Genomic DNA, 27,117 nt, shown 5'->3' with positions numbered 1-27,117 from the left:
ATGCCGCCAAGGAACCTGAGGTCCCTGGGAGAGCAAGACTGATCGAAGTTTCTCATTGGTAGCTAAATCTCATTACCTTCAAAGTTCCTCATCACAAGTTAATACAGTACTCAGTTTTTAATATGGATAAACTGAAACACTTACCAAATGAATGAAGAAAACCAAGGAGAAACTCTGCTTTCTTGTAAACTGTATAGAAGAGACTGAAAACTGCTAGGAATGCAAGATGTCTCAACGGTTCAGGTATTAGTTGGAAGTCTTCTAACATGCTTAATGTCAATTTCAGTACACTTTCCAGCATAAAATCACTTACCTGAAATAAAAAAAATTATACAAGTCCAAACCAACTAAAATAAAAAACTTAAAATAAAATATAAAAAATTTGAAGCTGTCAAATAGTTTATGTATAACATAACACTGCTTAAAAACAAAATGAGCACTAATATTATATGCATACAACTAATGTTTTACAATGAATCCTCTAAGATTTTTCACACTTTTCATTCAATTTACAGTATGGATGTCTTGGGTATTGCTAATATCTAAAATAGTTCAGTTTACATATGGGAGAAAATCATAACTGGGGTTATAGTAGGGAAATCACCGGCTGATAATCCCATTCAGTATGCCATAATGGCACCGGGAATGCAGCTTTGGATAGCCCAGCAACCTTAACTCTTGAAATGACTTGCACTGCAGGCAAACAGAAAATAAAATGATGAACAAATTAACAAACAAATATCATAAAAATATACAGCAGTTCAAATGTAAAGCAAAAAAAATTGACAAATTTATTTATCAATTTGTATTTTTCATAGTTAACAAACCTGCAGTCTTAACTTATGGATGATTTTTCTAGCGCCAGCTGGAAACCGGTAAGAATACCAAACAAGGAATTGGTGGCAATGAGGTAGGCTGATAGGCCTAGGTGGAAACTGTCAAGGCATGTACTGAAAGAATGATGCCTCAGTTTCTTCCATCCCAGGAAACTTGACTGAGGGGTGGCTAGAGATGAGCCATATAAGTTAAGACCGCAGGTTTGTTAGCTATGAAAAATACAAATTGACTAATATATTTGTCATTTGTTTATATGCGGAACAAACCTGGGTCTTAACTTATGGATAGACTCAATTTTGGAAGGAGGAAAGAAAGTCTGGAACTGACTGGAGGTTCAGGACACCTGGTAACTCTTCCTGGCTTATAGAAGCCTATGGAAGGGAACCAAAGCCTCTGACATAATAAATAAGTAATTATTTAACGGTTAAGACTTTTGGGATTCCATACAATGTGACGAGGCAATGTAGGGGGAAGTTAAAGAACTATATCTGAAGATAACAAACCTTCGTAGCCACCAATAGTTTGCTATCAATCCTCTCTCCCCTTGCTAAAGAGAGGAGGGACTTCCTTTTGCTAAAGTTTTAAATTTGTGTAGGAATAAGCAAAACTCAAACAAAAAGGCTGCAGTCTCACCTGTATCAGACCCAATCCAGCATATGACAAAATGATTTCTTTGCCCACCAGGTAGAGAAGAAAAGAAAGGAAACCGAAAGAGACCAGCCATCCCATTCCTTCTCACTTTCATACCATCATCTTAGGTAAGATAAAAACTGTCCCTCTAGGGTAACTGGATGAGTTAAACAACCTGCTGAGCAGCCACCATCGGACCCAGCTGCTCAGACCCAGGGAAAAAGTGTCCCAGGACCTGTGGGCAACGTCCCACATATAGAATGAAGTGAAGGTGGTCTGACGAAGCTGTGTGCCAGCCTTCAAAATCCTCTGAACAGATAAGTTCTTTCTAAATGCCACAGAAGGGCCTAGCCCCCTAACATCATGTGCTCTTGCATGCACTGTGTTAGGCTTGGGGCATGATGAAGTCGAACCATAGGTTTGTCTGATAGTCTCACGTAGCCAAAAGATCACAGTTTTGGACGCTCCTTTCTTGTTCTGGCCACTGCTAAGGAAAAGTCTTCGGCACCCCAGTCAGAGATGGCGAGTCTTTTTCAGGTAGCACTGTAGTGCTCTGATAGGGCAAAGGAGCAATTCATCCGGACCATTATCAACAAAGTTATTAAGAGACGGAATTGAGATGGAATCAAATTTGTCACCAAGACAAGAGGGGTTTTGGGTCTTTGCCACAAATTCTGGAAAAATTTGAAGGCTACGAACATCCAACCCTCGTATGCTTAACATCATATGATAGACCATGGAGTTCACCGCCTCGCTTCAAGGAGACCAGAGCCAGCAGGAAAACAATGTTAAAAACACAGATGTCAGGAGGGGGAGAAGTACGGCCATGGTCCGAAGTAGACGAAGATATGATAGGTATAAGACGCTTCCTACTAGGGGAAGAGACAAAGTCTCTAACTCGCCACCACTTGACAGGAACAGAGGAAGACGAAGAAGACGAAGAAGGAGACGGCGTCCTTCGATGTTTAATTTGCAAAATACTTCCATAACTCTTGCGAATTTGACCAACCAATGCCTGAACCAAGGAATCAGGAGGGGGCAGGACGACACGTTGGGACGAGAGCGGAGCAGTCAGCTGGGAAGTCAAAACAGCTGATGAACTGGGCACGGAAGGGGAGGGGGAGCCACTGGGACAGGGACTGGCAAGTTGGCAGACCCAGGCCCATGTGAATTCAAGTACTGTAGTGGTACAACAGGCCATCCAAGGTTGGTAACCCTGATGGGCCTAGAGAAGCCCAAAGACCAGCATCTTCTGCGCACTGGAATCTGAAAGGGTAGAATAAGATGGAGGCACATCCTCTCATAAGGGGAAAGATGTACCCCACCCCTCCAAAAGAGCAGAGGTAGCATTAATATGGAAGTCTCCTGAACCCTCTCCCAAAGCTTCCAAAGGTGAAGCTACTGAAGAGTGGAAAGGGGTAAAATCTTCCAAAGAAGACGTAGCAACTGGAGAATATGGCAAAGAAGAGGCAGAACAAGATGGAGCCTCCAACTTCCTCTCATGCTGCCTCTTCTTGGCAAAAACCCTCCACTGCTCAGGAGGCCACAAATGACACTCGGCATGGATTAGGATATTACAAACATTAGCTCTACATCAGCTACAAGTAGAATGGGGATCAGTCTGAGCCGATGCCAAAAAACGGGAGCAAGGGTAGCCATCAACACCATGGCACATCCTCTGATGTTGGAAGGCCTGGCAGGACTGGAGGGTGGGATGATTCTTGAGGATGCATGAAATAACACAAAAGCACACAGCACACGAAAACACAGAATCACCCGAAAGCACAAGCATACACAAGCACAAACAAGGAAGCAAAAAACACCGGCTTCGGAGAGACGAGCAAAAGCACATCTTCCTACAAGGGCAGTAAAGAAGAAACCGTGGCGTCATTCCTTCGATGCATGCACGAAGGACCTTGATGGTTGCCACCTAGGCCTATCAGCCTACCTAGTTGTCACCAATTCCTTGTTTATTATTTTTACTGGTTTCCAGCTGGCACTAGAAGAATTATCCATAAGTTAAGACCCAGATTTGTTCCGCATATGAACAACTTATTAACATCTATAGCATAAAACAACCCCTTATTACCATATTTATATCTAATATGTTTAAGTATGGAAAAAGCTGACAATAGAATAACTGACTAAATGTGTCAATCGGATTGGTGAAGAAGAACCTTCTTTCGATAGGAGTTCCATCCTAATCTGCTAAGCACATTTCTTTAATGTTTGTGTTTATAAGGTCTGTACTACTCAATGCATAAAGTATGGAGGAGGTAAAGGAGTACAAAATGCATGGAGGAAATTCTTCAGAGGTCTGTGATTATCTAAATACAAAATGGTAAGTTTTGTACATGGTGTGCAATAAAAAGACCAAAATACAAAAAAGAATGGGTAAAGAGGTGTGGTACCCTAACTGAAAATGGACTGAGATCTCCAAGATTTACGTGGTTTTGGCATGTGATGTGAGGGGATGAAAATCAGTTAGTCGGAAAAAAATACGGAAGTAAGATAAAGACCAGTATGAAGGTCCACAGTCTTGGAGAAAGGGCACAGAAGAAGACCAAGGCAAGATAAGAATTAGAGCAGAGGGTACAAAAGAAAAGAGACAGTGGTGACGATAATGATGGTCTACTTATAATTAAGATGAATATCAATAAAGACTGGTAAGGTATTCCTATAGCAAGAATGGAATATATAACGTTAAGTTTCATAGTCCATAAAAATGACAAACCTTTACTGTACTTTTACTGTACTTATAATAACTAACCTGAATACCTACCCACTCACCGACGAAAGCAACTTACCTGTGAATCTGTTAGTTGTTTTTCCTTCTACTAAAGATTGCACTAAAATTGCTAATTATTAACTGAAACTTGGTAAACCTATGGTTTCTACTGTACTTGGATTATTTCCCATAAAATCCTTGTGTAACAGAGTTCATATGTGTAAATATTTTTATGTTGCCACCTGAAAATGTTGCAGGTGACAAATGCAATACTGTTTTGCAATTTGAAGGAGTTTTCATAAAAATTTTAGCTGATATGTTGCAAATACATTTCAGCTTTTCCACTACCGCTTACCTGATGTAATTTAAACAAATGCAAAATTTCCTTTTTCTTTAATTTTTTCCTTACTATAAAAAAATAAATGGCACAGAAAAGTATTTTAAAATTACACATTCAATGACAACTTGCAAGAATGAAATTGGCATAAAATGAGTAGCTTTCAGAGATTTATGTTTATTGCTGATAAAAAATACAAGAAACTAAATGACTATGCTTACCACTATCATGTTATCAATGATTGTCGCCAAAGATTCAATGTATGATGGTAGATTTGCAAGCTTGTTGTCAAGCATTTCACTAGATCTGGAAAAATAATACATTATCATTCACTTCTTTCAGTACCCTCAACAGAAAACAATAAAGCATTGTGAGTAGCCACCATCCTTATTAGTAAGAATGACACTACTTTCATTACAGCAAATGACTTTATTTTTTTCTCTATTTTGTAGAACTTGGAAACACTACAATATTAATGAGCATATCTTCTGAATGTCACATAATATCATAGTTGCTAGGTGGTAACTAAGAGAAAAAACCAAATACAGTAAACCCCTGTGTTTGCGCGGGATGCGTACCGCAACCCCCGCGAATGGCTAAAATCCGCGAATACTTAAATCCCCTCTAAAAACATTTAGAACTGCCTATTCTGATAGTTTAAACACTATGCTTATACCTGAGTATTTTAATACAGTAGTTTTACCACAAAAAGTGCATTTAGTCATGAAAATTATATGAAAATACAGTAATTAGTGAATATTTCTGTGACAAATACAGCGAATCGGCGAATTTTCCGCGAATAACGGGTAGATACGTTCCACAGAGTAATCAGCTGAATACGTAAGTCAGAGAATTGTGACAACACACATACGGGGGATTTACTGTAACCATAAAGCAGAAACTGAAAAGAAGAAATTAACCAGTAACTTACTGATAAAAGGAATACTGGCTTGCAGCCAAAACTTGATTGAACATTGTGTTTACTTCCAGAGGGGACAGATAACGACAACAGGCCCCTGATAATCGCCCATAACCTTTCACCGCCAAGCTGATGTGTAACGTAGACGTGCCAGTTTCTAGTAATTTACTGTATTCATGTATAAGATACTGAAAGATAAATCTCATTTTAATAAATCTGCAGAATATCTTTCAACTCAAAATTTATCATGTTTTTAAAATTAACAACAATTACATTGAAGGATTTATGCAAATAAAGTTTTCTTCAAATACTAACATTTTAGTTCAGTGGTCTGGTTAAAACACAAATGCAATTTCCACTCCTGGATTGCATATAATATTCCAATAATTTTGGCAATAGCAATAATTGTTTAAGTTTAATGTTAAATACATGCATGCTTAACATTTAACTTCTTCCAGGAACAAAAAGAGCAGGAGAATCATAACAGTAAGTGTTTACTTCCTTAGGATCTGACTAGCAAAGTGAAATACCGTATATGGCTGACAAAAACTTCTGCAGTGTTACTTGTTTCTGATAATACAAATACACTTGAAATTAGCTCAATTTACATTTTCATGTTAAAAAGAATACATTAATGGTCATAAAACCATGCTAGGCTGTGGATAAACACAGGTACGCTACCTGACTACTGAAATGTCATTTACGAGAGAGAGAAAAAGAAGGGGTTGCATTTTTTTCAAAGTGCATTTATGCCGTAATTTTGTCACAAATATGATTAATGGCATTTTGGTTTTATGGCGCTTGGCTAACGATGTCGTTAACCAGTTTTCTTCGACAGTAATTGATTTTCAGCGCTGGTAGGCAGTTTATAGCGTCGGTAGGCAGTTTATCAGCATCGGTAGGCAGTTTATTGGTGTTGGTAGGCAGTTTATTGGCTTCAGTAAGTGGCTTTCATTGCCAGTAACCAGTTCATTGGCACTGATCTGCACTTGTGGCGTCGTAAACGCCATTTATTACCATAATTACTAAGATGTTCCAGTTACTGATGATTTTCAGTTATTGGCGCTCAGCCAAGCAGTCCCAGGTTAATGGCGGGGGTTCAGTTGTTATAACCAGAACATCACAATAATTATGGTGATAAATGGTGTTTACGATGCCGTAAGTGCTGATAAACCGTTTAACGGCGCTGTTACCCGGTTATCGGCACCGATAAACCACTTACCGACCCCAAAACTGCTTACCAACGCTGATGAACTGCTTGCTGACACCAATAAACCACTTACCAGCGCCGAAAACAGCCAAGTGTCATAAAACTGAAACACCATTAACTGATGCTGCTGGTAAGCGGGGATTGCCTGTAATATATTTCATACATAAAATATTCCTATACAAAATAATATTTCCAATATCAAAGTCTTGCTATACACAATATTTTGTGGTGATTCCCCAATGTTGCCAGTTTTGAAGATGAAGATATGAGACAATGGTACAAATTATTCAACAGTCACATTAACAAAGGGTACATACCTTAAATACTTTTTTCCCCTCGCTATCATCCTTTTCTGCTCGTGAAACTAACTCATCCGCAATGACAGAGGTAAATGTGTCCATAGCACGTACTCCAAACTTCCGGTCATCTCTATTATAATGACTAGACCACTGAATAAGCCATGGGAAAAGTACATGAACATCTTCAAATAGGTGGACAGCAAATTTTCCACCATGGACGTGGACAATATCCAGACACGCTTTTTGAAAAAAAAAATTAAAAGGCAAAATCAACAACTTGGGAATAAATCCATTTTCATATTAAAAATCTATCTTAATATTTACAAGAAGAATAAAAAAGTACAGCATCTTCATCATTGATAAGCACAATGCACTTAACGTACTTTGCATTATCACACCCATCACTTTATGATAACCTTAAAATTGCACCAACTAAGTGTGAGCTTCAAAGCTCACTCCAACTGTAGTTAACTTACAGGCAAGGCAAGATATACCAGTCATAGTTTCCATTAGCCTTCAATCAAGAAAGGTCCCAGCTACAGTCTGGGCTCACAGGAAGGGCATTAAGTTAATGAGATACCTAGAGGACTGGCTGATCATGGTATCTTCATCACAGCAACTTCTAGAGCACCTCAGTTACTTTTGCCAACTATATCAACACCTTAGTCTAGCCAGCAACAGAGGCAAGTTCTCTGGATCCTTGCAAAACTAACTCAGGCTACTGTAAGGTGAAGGGTTTGATTAAACAAATGCCATTCTTCAAAATTTAAATTAACCTTCTCCTTGCCCAACTATCTCTTTAGCAGTATTTCACACAACTCTTGGAATTATTTTATTCATCACTGGAGGTTGCTATGGCGTTCAGTGTCTGGAAAATAAGTTACCTCACATTTAAGGCAAGCCAGGTACCAGAACACAATGGTGCTGGAGGCCAAATGCTGCACTGAATGTTTAGTTCTGTCAACAGGGTGCAATAAAGGCATACTAAGTGGCAATTGTTGCTAATGTTTTCATAGATACTGTACAGTATTACTAAAGTGAATCGACTGAAAGATATAGTGTTCTGTGGATGCAAAATAGATTAAGACTCGAAAGACCAAGATGGTTGAAAACATTTTTAGTTACAAGATGCCAACCTTCGAGACTGCACAGATTATTGAAAAAGCATGGTTGTGGACTTGGAGCAGTTGAGAATTAAGTGTGTAAAAGATAGAAAAAGAGTACAAAAAGCCATCAAGCATTTTGTCACAAGGGTATATACTAGCAAAAACCATTAATAATGATGACGAAATATGACTCAACAAGGAATTTTTCTGATATATGATAAATCCTTTCAAGTTTCTACTTCACTATTCAGCCAGCCCAAAAAAAGCTCAAGTATTTTGACTCAGATGTCTGGCTGAACTACTTAAAAATAAAAAAAACTTTCACTGTCCCATGGCCACACTCCAAATCTCAAGACTAAAATTTAACTGCTTTTTAATACAAACTGAAGACCAGATACAACTTCTTGTAACTCCACAAATTCTTCATGAACTTGGAAGCAACCCTTAGCCAAATCTGACCATGATGATGCACACCCAAGCTGTAACAACTCACTAGTTGTTTATTGCAGCCTTCTCTTATATAAATCACCCACTGTACTGCCCTGCCTAAGTCATCACCAAACGCAAGTTTCCATTTCTCACCACAGATTCTCACTTACTTACATTAAACTATATATCCTTTTGTATCAGCACATGCCTCTTATACCACTTCTGAGTTTAACATCCTCACTATTATCACTAACAAATTCAGGTGAAAAAATCATTTTGCCCATGTCTGCATACTAACAACAGATCTCACTTACAGATAATGAGATTTGGGTGAACTTGGGTGAATAAACTGATTCATTAGCTTACTCAAAATTTCGCTTTTTAAGAATATCGACAAACATCTGAAATTTGTTGCCTTGGACACCATCTTTCAGATTTTCTAATATGACATTAAGCAACTGATACTATACTTTAACCGAAGGATTTTTTAAGTACTTATCCTTTTCAAGTGTGTTGCTCCAGGATAAGGAGGTACATAAACATACTCGGCTGTAGCTCCAAGCACCCACAGAGGACTTAGTCAAGGACTTAAGGCTCCTCCCACCAAAAAGGAAAGGTGCAATTGTATAAGAGTTAGAAGAGCAGAGAACTCTGAATATTTCCAAGGAGAACTTACAGTGGCCCAAATCTTACGTGACCTTGGAGGAGGAGAATCTGAGGTACTGGAAAGCTCACAGTAATTATCAATCACTCCAGATGAGAGTTCCAAAGGCCTTATGTGATCATTTGTTGGAGGAGAGACCTGCTAAGGCCGCCAAGTTCCACACATGCCACAACAGTAATACTGTATTTGATAATGCCATTCATTCACAATACATTCATAAATATGCTGGTACAAGTAAGTTTACTGTCAGGTGTCCTTGGTAGCAGTATACTCTCCACAAAGTGCTCTTACTACTTATATATTCCATTAAAAAACAAAAAAGAAACATAAATTGCACAACTAAAATTTCATCTAGAGCTACTTAACCTCAGTGCAGACTGAATTTTTTTTTTTTTTTTTTTTTTTTTTTTTCAACAAAAGGCAAGCACTGAGACACAGATATGAAGCAAATGCCTCCTCTCACCAAAAACATTTTGTAGTATACTTCACAGATCACTTCAATAGAAAGAACTCTGGGGTTGTTCACAAACCAACCATATCTGTGGCTAGTGAGTCTGAAAATTTCATTATTATGCCCTGGCAGCCTCCCATTCTGAAAACAAACTCTCTGGTTACTAACAAGTGCCTTGGCAACCTCCTACTGAGGAACCAAATCCTCTGATGGCAGAACAAGTGCCCTGGCAGCCTCCCAATGAAAAATTTTAACTCTGATAACATCCAGAAAACTTTGCAACCCATCATTGAGAAACTAAACTCTCTGAGGACAGGCAGGTGCCTTGGCAACCTCCATTTAAGAACTCCAACCCTCTAATGACAACTTAAGCAACCTCCCATTGAAAAATCAAACTCTGATGGCACGCTGACACCCTGGCAACCACCCGCTGAGAAACTGAACCCTCTAATGACAAAACAAGCAACCTGGCAATCTCCCATTGAGATATCAAATTTCTTGAGATGCCAGGTAGGTGCCCTAAAAAGTTCCTGGTGAAATATTGGAACAACTGATGATAGAGCAAGCATCCCGGTAACCTCCCATTGAGAAATCAAACTCTCTGATGATAGGCAAGCACCCTGCAACCTCCCATTGGGAAAACTGAACCCTCTAATGACGAAAAAAGAGCAACCTCTCGTTAAGATATCAAACACTCTGACGAAAGGCAAGCACCCTGCCAACCTCACTTTGAGAAGTCAAACTGATAAAAGGCAGATATCCTGAAAACCTCCACTGAGAAATTAAACTACTGTGGCAACTTCCCAACTGGGAATCAAATCCTTTGCTGACAAGCAGGTGCCCTTGCAACCTCCCAATGAGAAATCAAACCCTCTGAAATTGAACTCTAATGATGGGAAACTCATGACAGGCAGGTGCCCTAGCAACCTTATGTCACAAAATCAAACTTTCTGACAGCAGGAAGGTACCCTGGCTTAAAATTAAGAAATCAAACACAATAAGAACAGAAAGGTTACAATCATATAGCAATGGGACCTTCAGACTCAATGGGCACAATTACAACATTTACATCATCAACTTGAAAATCAATATACCTAATGGCATCTTTATATAGTCTTACATAACCTACTTATCCTACTTCTAATATCACATTTTAAAGTAGTACTAAAACTTGTCTTACATCGAATCTTACCTCTTGGAGCAGCTCTTCTTTCCAGTTTAAGGTTAGGATTTATAATCTTCTTCAGAGAACCATAAAGTTCCTCATACATCTTTAGCAGTTCATTTCTCTCTTCTGAACTTTCAACATCCAGTGGAAAATGGTGTAGGTAGAATTCATAACCTTTTAAAACTCCAGTGAGAGCTGTTAGATTGTGCTGACTTCCCATCTATTGAAAAAGAATATTGGGCATATGTAAATCACATTATACATTAATCCTTCATATAATGAAAAATTAAAAACACACATCAAACTTGTATGAATACATAGTATAAGTGAAAAATAATAATTTTCATGATAAAGTTAATTATTTGGATACTTACCTACTGTTAAAGTTAGCTTTATCTTTGTGCCCTTTGTTGCAATCGGCATTTAAAATAAAACAAAATACGCTTGGCTAACTCGCTAGGACTGTCTTTGTATTCATCTGTTTCCCACCTGTCGGTACTAGAATGTGTACATTCTGCCATATTTCTTCAAGACCACCCACTAAGATGTGGGGAGGCTGGGTGGGTTGCCACTTTGACAACAAGTAAGTATCCAAATAATTTTATCATGAATATCATCATCTGGAATGAATCTTACCTAACGGTAAAGTTAGCTGACTACCACATTGAATGAGGATGGTGGGTTAGTGCAGCCAGAGAAAGAGTTCAGCCAAGCTAACTAAAAGCTTTATAATGGAGAGAAAAAGCTTCTCACACTCCTGACTGATTTATGATCCTTACTGGCAAATACTGTCACCAGACGGAACCACAACAGGGTGTAAGGTACTCGTAGCAAGATTTGTCAGAGGATCCTTACAGGGGAAAAAAGGATTCTATCTTGTAGAGTATTGGTGACTCTTGTGCCTGAGTTGAAAGCCCATAACCGACAGCCCAAAACTAAAGATAATTACTACTTCCATATATGAAGGTGCACTCCTGTACACCAATGTGTACCTTCAAGCTCCCAAAATTCAATAGCAGGCTTCCTAACAACTAATGATAAGATGGAAAGCCAAGGTTACTATCATATTTGGCTCAGGAGAAACAGTCCCTGTCACAACAATAGAACAAAGGACTTAATGCATGCTAGAATTGAACATTCACAAAAAATGAGTAAAAAATAGTTATAACTCCCCTGAGCTGCAAGACAACCTTCCCTAGAAGGTGGTTTTAAAGGAAATAAAGGCATGTTTACAATGTAGAAGCCATGAGGATTATCCCCAAGAAGGTAAAATACTCAGGAATCAACTGTGTGTGCATAGACATTGGCCATCTTGGACATACGAGTGTTTGGCCTTCTAACACCACAGATAAATTCTTAACTTCTCCCCTTACAGGTTTATGTCTGTCCAGGTAAACTCTTCAAGAGTTCTAGCTGGACATAAGACAGCCAATATTACATTGCTACCTAAGCAAAGCAGATAAATTAGGCACTGGCACAAATCTTGGAAGGGCCTTCAATTATAGGTCTTTTCCTTATGTAAAGAAGGAAAAGAGGAAGGTTGCCACTTGATCAAAGCCAAGAACAACCTCTTAATAGGTCTAATCTGGACATTAAGATAGCCACTTCATCACTGCCTATCAACTCAATTATATTATGCATTGTAACCAAAACTGGGAAGGGCTTACTCCTCTATATCTTTTCTCTAAGTAAAGAAATAAAAGAGAGGGCTTGCCACTGAACAAAGCCCTCAACAAACATGTGCTTGAAGGTCACTTGAACAAGTGCTCATGTCCTGGAGTACATCCAGCTTGAATAAAGAGCTTCCAACAGGATGGAAACTACCACCAGTCCCAAATGCTGTGGTTCCTGCTGGAGATTTAACCTTCTGTTTTATCCTTGGCAGATGTCTCCTCGATACAGCTTGTTTGGTACTAGACACCCTCATGACTGCTTGTTGCCTGGCATTACACCTTGAGAATGATAAATTCTCTATTCCCAAGAACTGCACATTCCTGCTTCTTGAGAATTGTGTATTCTTGATTCTCAAGAATTGCAAATTCTTGATTCTCAAGAATTTCAAATTCTCAATTCTCGAGAATTTCAAATTCTTGAATCTCGAGGATTTAAAAATTCTCAAATCTCGAGAACTGAAAATTCTCAGTTCTCAAGAATTTTAAAATTCTCGATTCTTGAGAGTAAAAATTCTTGATTCCTGAGAATTGCAATTCATAATTTTCAAAAACTGCAAATTCTTGATTCTCGAGAATTTCAAACTCTCAAATCTCGAGCATTGAAAATTCTCGAATCTTGAGAATTTGAAAATTCTTGAGAACTGAGAATTTGCAATTCTCGAGAGTTACTATTTTGAAATTCTCAAGAATCGAGACTTTGCAATTCTCAAGAATTGAGAATTTGAAATTCTTGAGAATCAAGAATTTGAAATTCTTGAGATCTGAGAATTTGAAATTCTCAAGATTCAACATATTCAAGAAATTTAACATTCTTGAGAACTGAGAATTTGAAACTCTTGAGATTCAAGAAATTTGACATACTCAAGAATCAAGAACTTGAAATTCTTTACAATCGAGAACTGGAAATTCTCCAGAATCGAGAATTAGCAATTCTTGAGATTTGAAAATTTTGAAATTTTCTAGAATTGAGAATTTGCAATTTTTGAGATGAGAATTTCTAAATTCTCTCAATTGCAATTTTTGAGATGAGATTTTTTAAATTCTCTGCAATTGAGAATTTGCAATTCTCGAGATTCAAGAATTTTGAAATTCTCACTACACACTTTTAGATGAATTGTATATACAGTATATATTTTTAAATTGAATTCCATTTGTTTTAAACTGAAAGTCAATTTTTATTAATTTGAAATCCAGCTTTTTTTTAAATTGGAGGTTCAACATTTTTCATTTGAACTTCAACTTTTTTAATTTGCAAGTCAACTTTTTTTAATATGAAAGTCAACTTTTTTCATTTGAAGTTCATTTTTTTAATATGAAAGTTAAAATGAAGCTCAATTTTTTTTAATTTGAGGGTGAAAAGTTGTAGATTTAGTCTTCTTCTTACTAGACCTAAAGGTTCAGTTTCTCTTTCTGTCTACAGTTAGTAAGGGTCAACTGCTTTGCATGGGTGCAACCAGGGAGAGAACTGATTCTTGTCCCCAAGTTAGACAATGGGCGAGTCAGTCCCCAGTCTTGCAAGGGATAAGCTGTCGGACCGAACTCAATAAGTATCTCTCTATGAATAAAATATTACTCCCGAGGAGGAGACTGAATTTCTTCCTCCTTTTGGTTGAGAAGCAATGAAGTAGTTTGGTCAAGGTAAATGCTGTACGTCTTTGAATATACCTGTAACTATTAAAAATTTTGAATAATTATCATTGTGTTTATGTATACAACTGGCGACTAGTTAACCATCCAGGGTTGGAACAGTTCTGTAATCCTTAAGCTATAGGAATACTATACATGAAATGTCAAGGTATACTGTACAGGCAGTCCCTGGTTAACGATGGGGGTTCTGTTTCTGACCGAGCGCCGATAACCGAAAATCGTTGTTAACCGGAACATCACAATAGTTATGGCAATAAACGGCATTTATGATGCCATAAGCGTTGATTGGCACCAATAATCTGCTTAACAACACTGATAAACCTCTTACTGGTGCCAAAAATTGCTTACTAACATCAATAAACTGCCTAATGACACCAATAAATCACCTACTGACACTGATAAACCGCCTACTGGTGCTGAAAATCGCTTACCGGCGCCGAAAATCTGGTTAACGACATCAATGCCAAGCATTGTAAAACTGAAACGTCATTATCCGATGCCGCTGATAAGTGGGGACCGCCTGTACTATAAATTTTGTTATTGTTTTCAAAGAAAATTTATTGTTTTCAAGTGTAACTAATTTTATATGTACAAGAGAACTGGAGAGGGGAAATAAATCTAAATGACGTCGTGTTAAAAAAATTACTACCCTGATTCACTGCACAGCCTATAAAATGGTGGAGCCATTGTATAAGGCTTCCTCTGATATCAACTGATGTCCAGCAGACCATAATTTTGACACAAAAATTTGGAAGTACTAAGAGCTGGTACCCATCTGCACACAAACACACACACACACACGGTACATGAACTATCCAAGCATTGAACAGAGGGTGGTACTGAGACCTTCGAGGATCGTGGCAAACCAGGAGCAGAAATAGTGAGCAATTAATTGCACGCACATCATCCTGGTGCTCCTGGGTACTGTACTCTGGAGAGCCATAGCACATGAACCCTGTCTGCACATGGATGGTCCAAGAGGGTACCAGGGACTCTACCACATGCTTCAGAGGCAGGGGTGGACAGTCCTACTGTCTGAAAAGACACAAAAAAATCAGAGTACAAAGTACACTATCTGTACATGCATAGTCCATGGGACTTTCCAAGCACTAAGCAAGAGGGTAGCATTGACTCTACTATGTGTGCTTTGTGCAAAACACAGGTGGATAAGCTGTCCTCTTTCAAAAAGGCACAGGGTAACTTTGGATACTGACCATGCTCTGTAACCCCTATGTCTACACTACCTGCAGTGGTCTAACACACAGAAATGAAAAATGCTTTTTCCTTACTTAGGTTGTAACTCTCCTCTGCAGCCATAGCTGTTATCAGTGCCATGGGAAGGATGACCACCTACTGCAAGCTAAACAGCACTGAGCTCCTTAAAGAATCAGCAACAGCATATAGAGCAGCTGACATGGTACGGAAAGGCATAAGTACATCAGTACTTGTCTAAGTTGGGGAGAGCCCAGCACACACACCTGACTCATGTATATGTCACACCTTCCTGCATGGTCAAGACAGCAGTGTACATATGGAAGGAGCAGGAAGAGGTTCAAGGGTGCAGAGGAAGAACAAGAATGGTTCTGAGGTGTCAAACAGGGAGTCTTCCCTACCACTGACATCAGCTAACACCTAGTCTTCCTCCACCATATTCAAACCTTTTCCTGTGACAGCTGCAGACCCTACCTCTACACAAGAGCAGTGCAGTAAACTTCCTGTATTCGTGGGGGATGCGTACCAGACCCCCAGCGAACAGCTAAAATCCACGAATACTAAAAACCTCTCTAAAAACACTTAGAACAGCCTATTTTGATAGTTCAAACACAAAAAAAAAACTCTAAAAATGCTTATACCTGAGTATTTTAACAGTTTTATCACAAAAAGTGCATTTAGTCATGAAATGATATGAAAATACAGTAATCAGTGAATATTTCTCAGTGAAAAATACCGCAGAGGGGCATATTTTCCGCGAATAATGTATATATATGTTCCATAGAGAAATCCGAGAATAGGAGAGTCCGCAAATCGTGAGAACGCAAATACGGGGGGTTTACTGTCACACTAATGATCCATCTACAGCAAGGACATTATGAGCTTCAACACTCATTCATGCCCAAAACACTTTCATTGTATACACTACTTATCCATACTTAGGTAATCATTCAAAACACTAAAACACAAGTTCCAACTTGATAGTCAGAAGGAGTACAGCAAGGCAAGACATCCTCACCTGACAATGGCTGAAGAAAAGCGGGTTTGGGGACAATCCAACTCACCCACCTACCATTGGTTAAGTACCTTGTTAACAAGTTTCAATGACCCATGACCAACTCTGGATCACGCTGGGGATTACCCCAATGTAAACGACAATGGTTTGTATTTCCACAGGAGCAAATAACAAAAATTACAGATTTACTAAACAGTGAATGATGACAGTGGTCAACAAATGTAAAAAACTACCTGTATCTTGAATAACACAGCACATCATCATACAATTACACACGAGCTAAACTTATTTAACGAAATCTCTTACATGTCTCTTCAGTTGATCTTTGAAGATCTTCAAAACAAGTCGAGCATGATGACCAAGCACCTCCGGATAGCAGTGCAATAGCATTCCCAGGGTGTGCAGCTGTTGCTGTAACACTGAAAACACAATAAATAATTATGAATCTGACAAAGGAAATTCTGTGGATGCTATGATGTCTTGCCATTCACTTCAATGCAGCTGAGAAATAAATAACAATTCAATAAAGCATGCAAGACTGCAAAGACAACATGAATACCATATAGGTTAGCTGAGGAAAAGGGTGGAAATACAATTTTAGAATAACACCAGTTTTTATTTCCTTAAAAAGTAGTGATCAATACGCATATACAATATACTGAGTAAAATTTTTGCTGAAAAGAAGCAAGGCACTTTAGGAGGATACAACTGCATTCTAAATTAAAGGAAAATGACAATATTGGATGAGAATACACAACACAAGCAAAATTACCTAATTTTTAATGGTGTACAATTTTATAACTCACCTGATTGCCATAACACACCTGATTGCCATATTTCACAAGGTAAGAGTATATAATTGGGCAAACTACATATTTCACAAGGTAAGAGTATATAATTGGGCAAACTATACAGTGAAAAAACGTCCTTTACCAGACCTGAATGAGAAAACCCTTGCTGGTTGCTTTTTAACAGAACCCAAGTGGGGTAAGATGGGAGTGGATGGCACTTCAAAGTGTGTATGATCAAGAAAATACAAGGTCTACTTAGACTTCATCCCCAGTGCTATCTTTCAGCAATGCGGTTGGTTGACCTGATGCATCTTCTCCAACTATTTCCGTCAAAAGCATTTCCTCCACAAAACCCTTCTTCTCCAGAGAGAGAGAGAGAGGGGATGAACGTCTCTTTTTTTTCATACAGTACATATTACGATGATAATAGATCGATATTGAGGGATTTTCCTTTAACATTTGATTGATATTATGCTGCTTTTGCATTAATATTAACATTTGAAAATTAGTAAATAATTTAGCATATAAAAAATACATGTTACATATGCATAAAATTCTCTCTCTCTTATCTCAGACCATGGGATCTTAGGTCCACTCGGTGGGAAGGGCCTGCTTCCGACAGCTCAATTCTTCTGCGAGAACGTTCAGATTCTCTTGAATAAACCCGAGTGACCAGCGTCACTCAATTTTGGCCTGCCCATGAGAGAAGATCCTTTGCTGCTTGGTTGAGAGAAAAGGAATGAGTGCCTCCCCGCTTTCAAATATATGACAGTGCGGTAGTGTCGTCTGCATGGACTACCACTGTCTTGTTGTAGATCATGGTCAAGAAGCACTGAAGGCCTAGATGAATGGCCTTTAACTCCCTGACACTGATATGAAGGTTCCATTCTTGTGGGGACCATGTCCTGGAAACTTCCCGACTTCCCAGAAGGGCTCCCCAGCCTAGATCCAAGGCATCTGAGTAAAAATCTAGGTTGGGGCTCAGAAGAAGAGAGTTTCCCTGCTTGAGTCTTCCTCTGGACAGCCACCACTGGAGGTCTGATTTGATTTCCTGAGTGCTGGGAAACATGACAGAGACTGGTTGGGTTTTCCTGTTCCAGTTGGCTTTCAGGTAGAATTGGAGGCCTCTCATGTGAAGTCTGACCAACTTGACGAACGTCTCTATGGGTGCTAGAATCCCTAGTAGGCTCATCCATTGAAGGGCCGAACAAGACGAAAGGGTGAGAAAACTGCGGATTATCTTGAGGCAGTTGGCAATTCTCTTGGGGGGTGGAAAAATTCAGTCTGAAAATTGAGAATCATCCCAAATTAAAGAATCTCTTGTGTCGGGGCTAACTGGGACTTTTGGAGATTTACAAGTATTCCTAGTTCCTGAGTAAGACGAAGAATGGTCTGCAAGTCCTTTGTGCGCTTCTCCTTCAAAGGGGATCGAAGAAGCCAGTCATCCAGGTAAAGGTTATGTTGATGACGATCAGACGAAGTCATTTTGCTAGAGGGGCGAGGACTCGAGTAAACACTTGAGGTGCCATGGAAAGGCCAAAGCAGAGAGCCCAAAATTGAAATACAGGCAGTCCCCAGTTAACAGCGGGCTCAGTTAATGGCGATCCGGTTTTACAGCGCTTGTCTAGTGATAAAAATCGGCAGTTTTCGGCAGTGAAAATCGCTGATTTCCACTTATCTGAGCCGATAATTGGGTATTGGTGCAGATACATACCTAACATATAAGCTGATAACTGAAAATTGGCGCTTTTCGGCAAAAATAAGCCCGAAATTCACCGAAAAAGCGTGAAAATTGCCCATTTTCCGTTAGCAGCAATTTTCGGTTATCATCACACCCTCAGAATGGAAGCCCCGCCGATAACCGGGACTGCCTCTACTTTGCCCTAGAAGACAAACCTGAGATAGTTCCTGGAGTCCAGATGGATAGAGATATGGAGGTATATGTCTTGCATATCCAACATTATCATTCAATCACCATAACAGCTGGATCAGGAGAAGAAGGGGGAAGAATCTCCTGCTCGATACACCAGTCTCCTTAGCAGACAGCGAGGGAGACAAGCGAGAGGACTTTCAAAAAGGAGACTCTCTTTGACCAAACATTTGCCACTGAGCTAAGTCTCTCGAGTACAGAAACTGATAGCTTAAAGGAAGTACTGCAGATATCTGTTGAAGCATAACTGAACTAATTCCTTAACTGAGGGGATAGACTAAAAGCTCCTCTTCCTGAATAGGATGCAAAGGAGAAAGCTGTTAGGAAGAGCAAGGCCAATAAGATTCCTCTTCTTCAGGTACAAAAGTAGCCCCAGAACTAGATGGTCTCACAAGATCGAGTGCTAAAGTTCTCATAATCCATCTGGCAGAAACTTGAAAGTCAAAAGCTTTCTCACTTAGTGGACTCACTGGTGCCTTGCACAGACTTGCTGAAGTCTCATGGGGACTCACTGACACCTCGGACTTGCCAACACCTGTGTGGACTCACTAATGCCCATGCAGACTTGCTAACTTCCATGCATAATCATTACCTCATGTGAACTCGATAATGCCTTTCATGGCATTGACTACACCTCACGCAGACCGAAGACATATGCGGAACTGTATGCGGACTCGATGTCTCGCGGAAACTGATGGACTAACAGGAGAATGCGAATATCTGGCATGCTTAGCCTAGCTTGAAAAAAAGTCCATAAGAACCACAAAACCCTGGGCACAGACATAACAGTGGCTTTGTCAAAATTAAAACTTGGACCATCAGTGATCAAAGGGGAGAACTGGCACGAACGCTTACTCCTGATAGCCTACCTACAGGCTCAGGGCTGCTGGCGACTGCTGCAGGCACAATGGCAGAGCTCACTACAGTGCTAAAATAACTGTGCCACAACAAGGTCAAACACAAGATCTAGACCTACTGAAGATATAGATCTACCATAACACTCCTTATGCGACTGCGCTCTAACTCTGTCCTTGGAGGACTGAAAGCAAAGGCGGGAGACAGAGGCCATAGTCCTTGAACATCCTGGGATGTTAGTCCTTGTCTGGAAACCCTGGGACTACCAGGCCTGTCAGCAGAGCTACCGAAGTAACACGCAAGGCTGCATCTGCAAAGTGGCCAAAGGAAAGAGGGGACACTGTCTCTGTCAATGCACTGGACACATTCGATGCAAGAGACTAAAATTGTTATACAAAATTCAATTCTAGATTTAATCAAGTCAATATCTGATTGGATTAAATTTAGCCTACTACCCTGAGCTGACATTTGGGTGTAGAAGGATCTATATCCACTACAGAAGAAACTATAGACTTATCTCTATCTTCTTGACCAAGTATTAATTCTAAAGAAAACCTATATTCAAGAATGTTATGTTTACTCTCTCCTAAGTATATCCTTCTCTTCTGATTCAGCAATTTATCATCTTCTCTATCACAAAGGTTGTAAGAATCACAATTCACCTCTTGATGATCCAAGCATGGGTCATGTGTACATACATCAATTAACCCACTCTGGTCTTGCAACCACATAACTTACAGAATCTAACAGATTTTGATATGGAAGATTGAGAAAAGAATCCAAATTGCCAAATATAGACCAAAATTCACACAACCCATTCATTAACCAAGAAAACAAACCCAAATTTCAGAGCACTTCTCTACATATCCATCCTTATTCGCTGACTAGAGAAGAATGACAACTAAACATTTACTGTCTTACCCCCACCATACAAAGGGTGGGATAACTATTGGGAGTGTTCGTTAATGATTGTTTCAATTTTAACACTTGTCGAACCCCCGCAAAGTAGCCATAGATAAAGCTGAAGATAGGGGATAAGTTTCACCTCAAAAATATATTTCTCATATGACTTACATTACCTTAATGTATCAAGCACCTTTGGTGATTCTGATTTACCTTTGGGTTCAGTTATGACTGTACTGAGATAATTTACTACCTGTCTGTACATCCTTGCCCAAATCCGAAAACTTTGTCATAGTCTTTGTGATTGCTGGGTACACTGACATCATTTGTTATTCTTGTACCATGTCCCCTTTAGTCATACTCTATTTCAAGTGTTTTTGTGTACTACATGTATTCTTAAACTTCAGGAATAATACTGTATATACCTAATCTTTAAATTGTTGATGCTAAGGGGAAAGTTAAACGGTAGAGTCTGGTGCCAGCAAGAAGCCGAAATATTAATTTCTGATAACAGACTTGTTCCTTTAAGATTCATTTATTATCAGATTTTACTTGTGAAAAGAAAAACACTTTCTTACATCAAAGTTACAATTCTAATTATTTCTACTTACCAGTGGACTGTTTGTTGTTTTTAATATCAACCCACAGCCTTTCTACTAATGAATTTAAATAAACTTCATCGACATCAAGGCTTGATGAAAACTTCTGAATTACTATACGAAAAACCTCCAATGATTTTGACCGAACTTTTGCATCCTTGTCGACTTTATACAGAAAAAGACTGTATTTCTGGAAGTAAATAAGTATTATTACAACAAAATCATTAATGTTACAAAAAACAAAGACTTATAACAAGTTCAATTATCTGGAACTTTATTGAAAACTCTGTCAACTAGATAACCTATTTTTAAAGAGTGATTGTTTGATTTATGCATTCAAGAATAAAACCTGATTTACATTTTACATTACAAAAATCACAAGGGGGTTTAGTTTCAAGTACAAGAGTGGGGTGCATCTTATCTGCTTAGTCACGATGGCAACATCACTTTTTTAAGCTGTGACTTGCTATTGCTTTGATCATGATTTAAAGATCACAAATTTTTAATCAATTTGTATTCTTCCTAACATACAAACCTGAGGACTTTACATTGGGGAAAATTCTCCTGTGCAGCTGGAATACCAGTTATGGGAAAATTCTGTGTAACAAGATCAAGGTATGGCGGAGTAATACATAGCGTCATCCAACCGGGCCAATGAGTGGGAGGAGTCTCACCTCGCTTACCCCGAAGAATTCTGTGATGCAGAGAGTGATCTTCCAGCCCAGGAAAACTGAATGGGGTGGCTGAGATGGGTCATTAATGTAAAGGCCTTAGGTTTGTATGCTTGGAAAAATACAAATTGATTAAAAATTTGTGATCTTTAAATCATGATCAAAGCAATAGCAAGTCACAGATTAAAAAAGTGATGTTGCCATTGTGACTAAGCAGATATTTGCTTTTTTTGGGTTTAGTAAATGGTATTAGTGTTTTAATACCACTATGACTTTTGTAACTGAGGCTTTCTCTAGAACATTCCATATCCGTGCCAGAAGTCATAGGGAGGTTTGATGTGTTTGCCATGCAACGAAAAATATAAATTTCGTCCAGGATCAGGTCCCTCTCACCAGGGGGGCTGAACTGGGGGAGGAGCAACAATGTCACCAAAATTGGTAACTGCCATGGGATCCTCACCTGGGTATACACCATACCCACAGTGCCTTAAGGGTTGTCAGTCCATCGAGATCAGACCCAGCACTAAGGGCATGGTTTGACATGCACATTTCTCCTCGCTCGACCATGTCGGTACTCTAGCTTTATGAGTGGAGCGGCATGCCGTCCAACTCCACCCTCCATCAAGATAAAAGAGCAGTGAGTTCAGTAATCCAATACCATGCCAAGGTCATCAATGAAAGAGGAAGAAAGGAAGGGGAAAAAATTATATGAGGAGGAGGAGGAGAAAAAGAGTTAAAGGTCCCAATGTTCATTTGAATCCACAGGAGAGAGAGTAGGCATAAGAGAGCATACTCTCCCTGCAATGGATCCCTAATCCCCCCACCTCATCAAGGGGTTGGGATCAGGGTGACTCGGAAAAGGAAAGTTAACCTTTACCAACAATAGTTGAAGTACCCAGAGTACCTTAATACAGATATATCTCTATCAAACATTATCTGAGACTTGTAGATATGCATTTCATTACCGAAAATATTGGTTTGGTAGCGAATGCAATATGTATTTATGTTTTATTACGCTAACCGGTAAAATCGCTACTGTAGCAAAAAAATTATAAACTTGAATCAGATCTTAAAACAATAAAATACTGATCCTGAAAGCCGTAGGCTTGAAGGCTACCCAAGATCAGCGATAATACATCACCAAAATTTGGTCTCTGAATGGCAAATTTAAGAACAAAGCTGTCATCAACACTCGGTGTTTACTCAAGCACCGTCAGAAACAGAATGAGGCTGTCTGCTAAGTCTAGGACTGGCAAATTTAAGAACAAAGCTGCCATCAACACTAGGTGTTTCTCGAGTGCCAGCAGAAACAGAATGAGGCTGTCTGCTAAGTAGTTCCTGATATTCCAGTTAGTAGGCGGGACCAGTCACCTGCACTAAACTTTGAAGCATTACCTGCAAACTTTTTCATTTAAGCTGCCGTGCAGGAGGAAACTTTAGCAATGTAATTACTTGTTAAGTTGCTTATATAAAAAGCTAATTTAATAACACAGCCTCATGTAAATCAAGTCACTGTACAGGGTATATCATTACTTCCATACATTGGTTAATTATTATTATAACTGTACCATAGTGTACAGACATAATAATAACTACTGCAACTGGTTATTGGTTGACATAAAGTGAATTCTGACTTATAAACTCCATCATGCACTGATAATTGCTGTTTGTGACCTATAGCCCAATGATGTTCACTCTGACTTATGACCTTTCTTGAATCCTAAGCTGAGGAAAGAGCATTTTCCATTTTTGAAGTTTTAGCAGCGCAAGACTGATCCTCTCCAAAGTTAGTTCAAATATGAAGTACAAATAAACTACATTTCACTTGGACTCACAGAATAAAATACTTAATGTCCAAAAATATTTGCACAAAAAGCAAAACAGTTCATAATACTGCATCAACTTACCATTATGTCATCAGCATACTTGGAAATCTTTGCTGCATCTTTTTTAAGAAGAATTTCTATAACATCTAATGTACTTTCCCTTGCACCAGAGAAAACTGCTTCATTGACATAACTTCGTCCAAATGCTATTATACCATTCTCTCCGAATAGTTGACTCAAATACAGTTCTGAAAAGAAGTAGACTATAATTCAAAAGATAATCTCACATTTCCAAACAATAAGTTGTGCCCTACAATGTGTGGCCATAATACAGTATATATATGATGCATAGTAATGTAACAAAGTTGTAAAGCATCTGTAAAAGCTTGTAAGAGCAGTTGTATCCGTTTAAGACACCTAAAATCTAACCAAAAGCAGAAAAGCATTATATTCATGCTACTTCCTTTTTCACCCAAGTAAAACATGCTTCAGTGGAACCTGACTGCATTATAACATTTTTCTGATAGTGTAGCCACTGTTCGTCCTTAAAGGAGTTACACTCTCACGATCCCCACGGTTCCATAAGACAGACCAACCATGGACTGGGAAGGTGGAAACTGCGCTCATGCGATAGGCGCTCAGCCAAAGTACGCTCATATGATGTGTGCTCGGACACTTGGCGCCGCACAGACGAACTAGCACACACTCTTTTGGGGTTGGAACGCACTTTCGCACCTGAATGGAAGCAAGAATCTCACTGGCGACTCCCAAAAACTACAAGAAGGGAGAGGGCTATATTCTCTTTCTACTGCTTGCTTACGAGGCGGGGGCGAATCTGAATCGAAGGAAGCACCTGGCCTTTTCAATGGCCTCGATACTTTCATGAAACTTCCCCTGCACTTCTTTGATGCGGGAGAATCTGATTCACTTGAGGATAGGTCAACGCAAATCCGCACGAACACCTTTCCAGTGGTATTCTTCCGTAGCCTGGGATCGAACAACAGGCTCGGATGAGGTGACGGTTGTTCATGGGCAAACCCCACCGACCTCCCTTGGACTGCCATTTTGCTTCCTCCCAAGTGAGCAAGGGGAGTTCAGTAGGGTACCTTGTCTAGGAGCATCGGTGGGACAAACAGCTGCCTGCTCCACTGACACTGCACTCAACACTACACTATTAAACTTGTCCATTAGGACCTTAACAGAATTCGCCATCTAGGAAACAGTATTAACAAGTAAATTAAATTTTTATCTACCCGTGGTTCTAAGCTGGCAATGGCATTGGGTTCAGCAAAATGACAGCTAGGTAATGGAGTGACAGGAAAAGCTGGAGGACTGGAAATGGGAGAGAAAGCTGCCCCAGGTGTCAAAAGGATAGGCATAACATCAATAACAACCCCCGGAGAATGACCTTTACTAGCGGAAGCCATAGCTTCGGCCCTAGCTGTAGCTTTTCTAATTCGGTCATGCTGCAATCTGTCCAAGTGTGTTTGTAAAGTCTTCCACTTCCCCCTATCCCAGTCCTTACATTCGTCACAATTCAAATCTGGAGAACAAATTTGTTCCCTACAATTACTACATATGGCTGCAATACCCAATGCTGGATAAACTAGAGTCAGACATAATGGTAAAAACAAGTCACAATCGAAGATATAAATCCAAATTCTAGTTAAGCTAAATAGCTGCGTTACCAAAAGCAAAGAGTACTTCACCAAAGACGATCTCAGACCATCCGGTGAAAAAGAATCAAGAGCTGCTAATAACTGGTGTTCAGTCATTAACCAGCAGAAATGAATTGAGCTCTTTAGCTATGTTGTACCTATTCTTCCCCGGTAGTGGGTGGGGCAGCACACCTACACCCAAAACAAAAGCGCGCTACTGCGAATTTCGAATTTTGTGCTGCCACGTAAAGTAGAAACTATAGCTATGTAATTATTTTGTAAGTTACTTATATAAACATTTTTTTTGCGCAAAGACTATGTTATACTGTTATTATTTCACAGTACCCTTTACATATCATTATTATGAAAATTAATACTGTATTATGGGAGTTAGAAGCCCACTACATTCATTCATGCTTTGCATAAAAATTATTTTCAAAAGACAACAAAAAAACTGTCATAATCTATAACAAATACCTACCCATTGGTAATTTACCCGCAACAATAATGTCAGTAATTTTAGGAGAAGGGGGAGGAGAGCATTTGTGCTTCCTCTCCTTGCCTGTTGCCAATGTCTTACTTTCCTTTGAGGGTTGTATCCATGGTCAAAGCCACTGGTACATAACAAATGATTTTAGTATGAAGTTGCAGTACTGAATCCCCAACTCTTATGCGTAACTCCCTCTTGGTCAAGAGAGATGTATATGCTGATCAGGAGTAGGCAGGTGAAAGTCATGGGCTAACTCTTCTAGCCAACCTCCTCTACCAAAAACCTTCCCAAGACAGCAGCAAACCCAACCTTACAAAATGATCTTAAATGGTAAGGTTTTCTAAACTCGTTAATGCCCTCACCTCTAATAACACTATTTTCCATGTAAACAAAATACTCAAAACAAATACCAACTTCCCAATCAGTAGGAGCACAGCAAGACATTTTTACCCAACAGCGCCCCAAAAAATATGGTTTGGTGATGTCAGGTGTGTGAGGGGTGTTCCAACATCCATAACCCCCCTGACAACTAAAAACCTGTTAACTAGCCAACCTCCTTACCAAGTTTCAGTGACTGATTCCAGCTCGCATCGAGGAACACTTCTAAAAAGGCTCTGGTTACATTCCAGTAGGAACAATTAATTTTTGTCTGTCTTAGCAATGGAAGCATAACTAAGGGAAGCTTTGCAATATTTTAGGTTACATTCCAAGGTACTGAAAAGCTTATACTGTAATTGAAAAAGTCACAGAAATGTGGTTCTTCCAGACATTTTTTATGTTTTCTGAATCATTCTGAAGTTAATTTTTACTGCTCAATTTCCATCTGGACCACTCACAAATACTGATATAAGTAAATAATGTTTTAATTTTATTTTTTAGCACTCTAAGTCAAGTGAAGTTTGAGTTTTCCCCTCATTAGGTAGGAACCAGCAGCCTAGGTTAGATTAGGTAAAGATGGATCCCGGTGTTTCATTCTAAGGTTTAGGCTACGGCACTCTAGGCCTGATTAGGTTGAGGAGGTCTGGATGCTCCTGCTAAGGATACTTTTGGGAGATACTGGACTCTGATT

At 39.2% G+C, this 27,117-nt stretch overlaps 1 protein-coding gene across 1 annotated transcript in view; it reads right to left on the bottom strand.

Moving 5' to 3' along the window:
• Positions 1-27,117, bottom strand: part of LOC136847683 (DNA-dependent protein kinase catalytic subunit-like) — a 132,315-nt gene that overhangs the window by 103,677 nt on the left and 1,521 nt on the right. The window contains 8 exon segments of the mRNA XM_067119482.1: positions 145-313; positions 4,754-4,838; positions 5,464-5,639; positions 6,979-7,199; positions 10,803-10,998; positions 16,632-16,744; positions 21,416-21,593; positions 23,982-24,148. Of these exon segments, the coding sequence (XP_066975583.1) occupies positions 145-313; positions 4,754-4,838; positions 5,464-5,639; positions 6,979-7,199; positions 10,803-10,998; positions 16,632-16,744; positions 21,416-21,593; positions 23,982-24,148 (1,305 nt within the window).

This window comes from Macrobrachium rosenbergii, chromosome 17, assembly GCF_040412425.1.
Source record: "Macrobrachium rosenbergii isolate ZJJX-2024 chromosome 17, ASM4041242v1, whole genome shotgun sequence".
Lineage (NCBI taxonomy): Eukaryota > Metazoa > Arthropoda > Malacostraca > Decapoda > Palaemonidae > Macrobrachium > Macrobrachium rosenbergii.
Note: the sequence above shows the minus strand (reverse complement) of the source record. Positions and strands in the feature narration are given on the sequence as shown.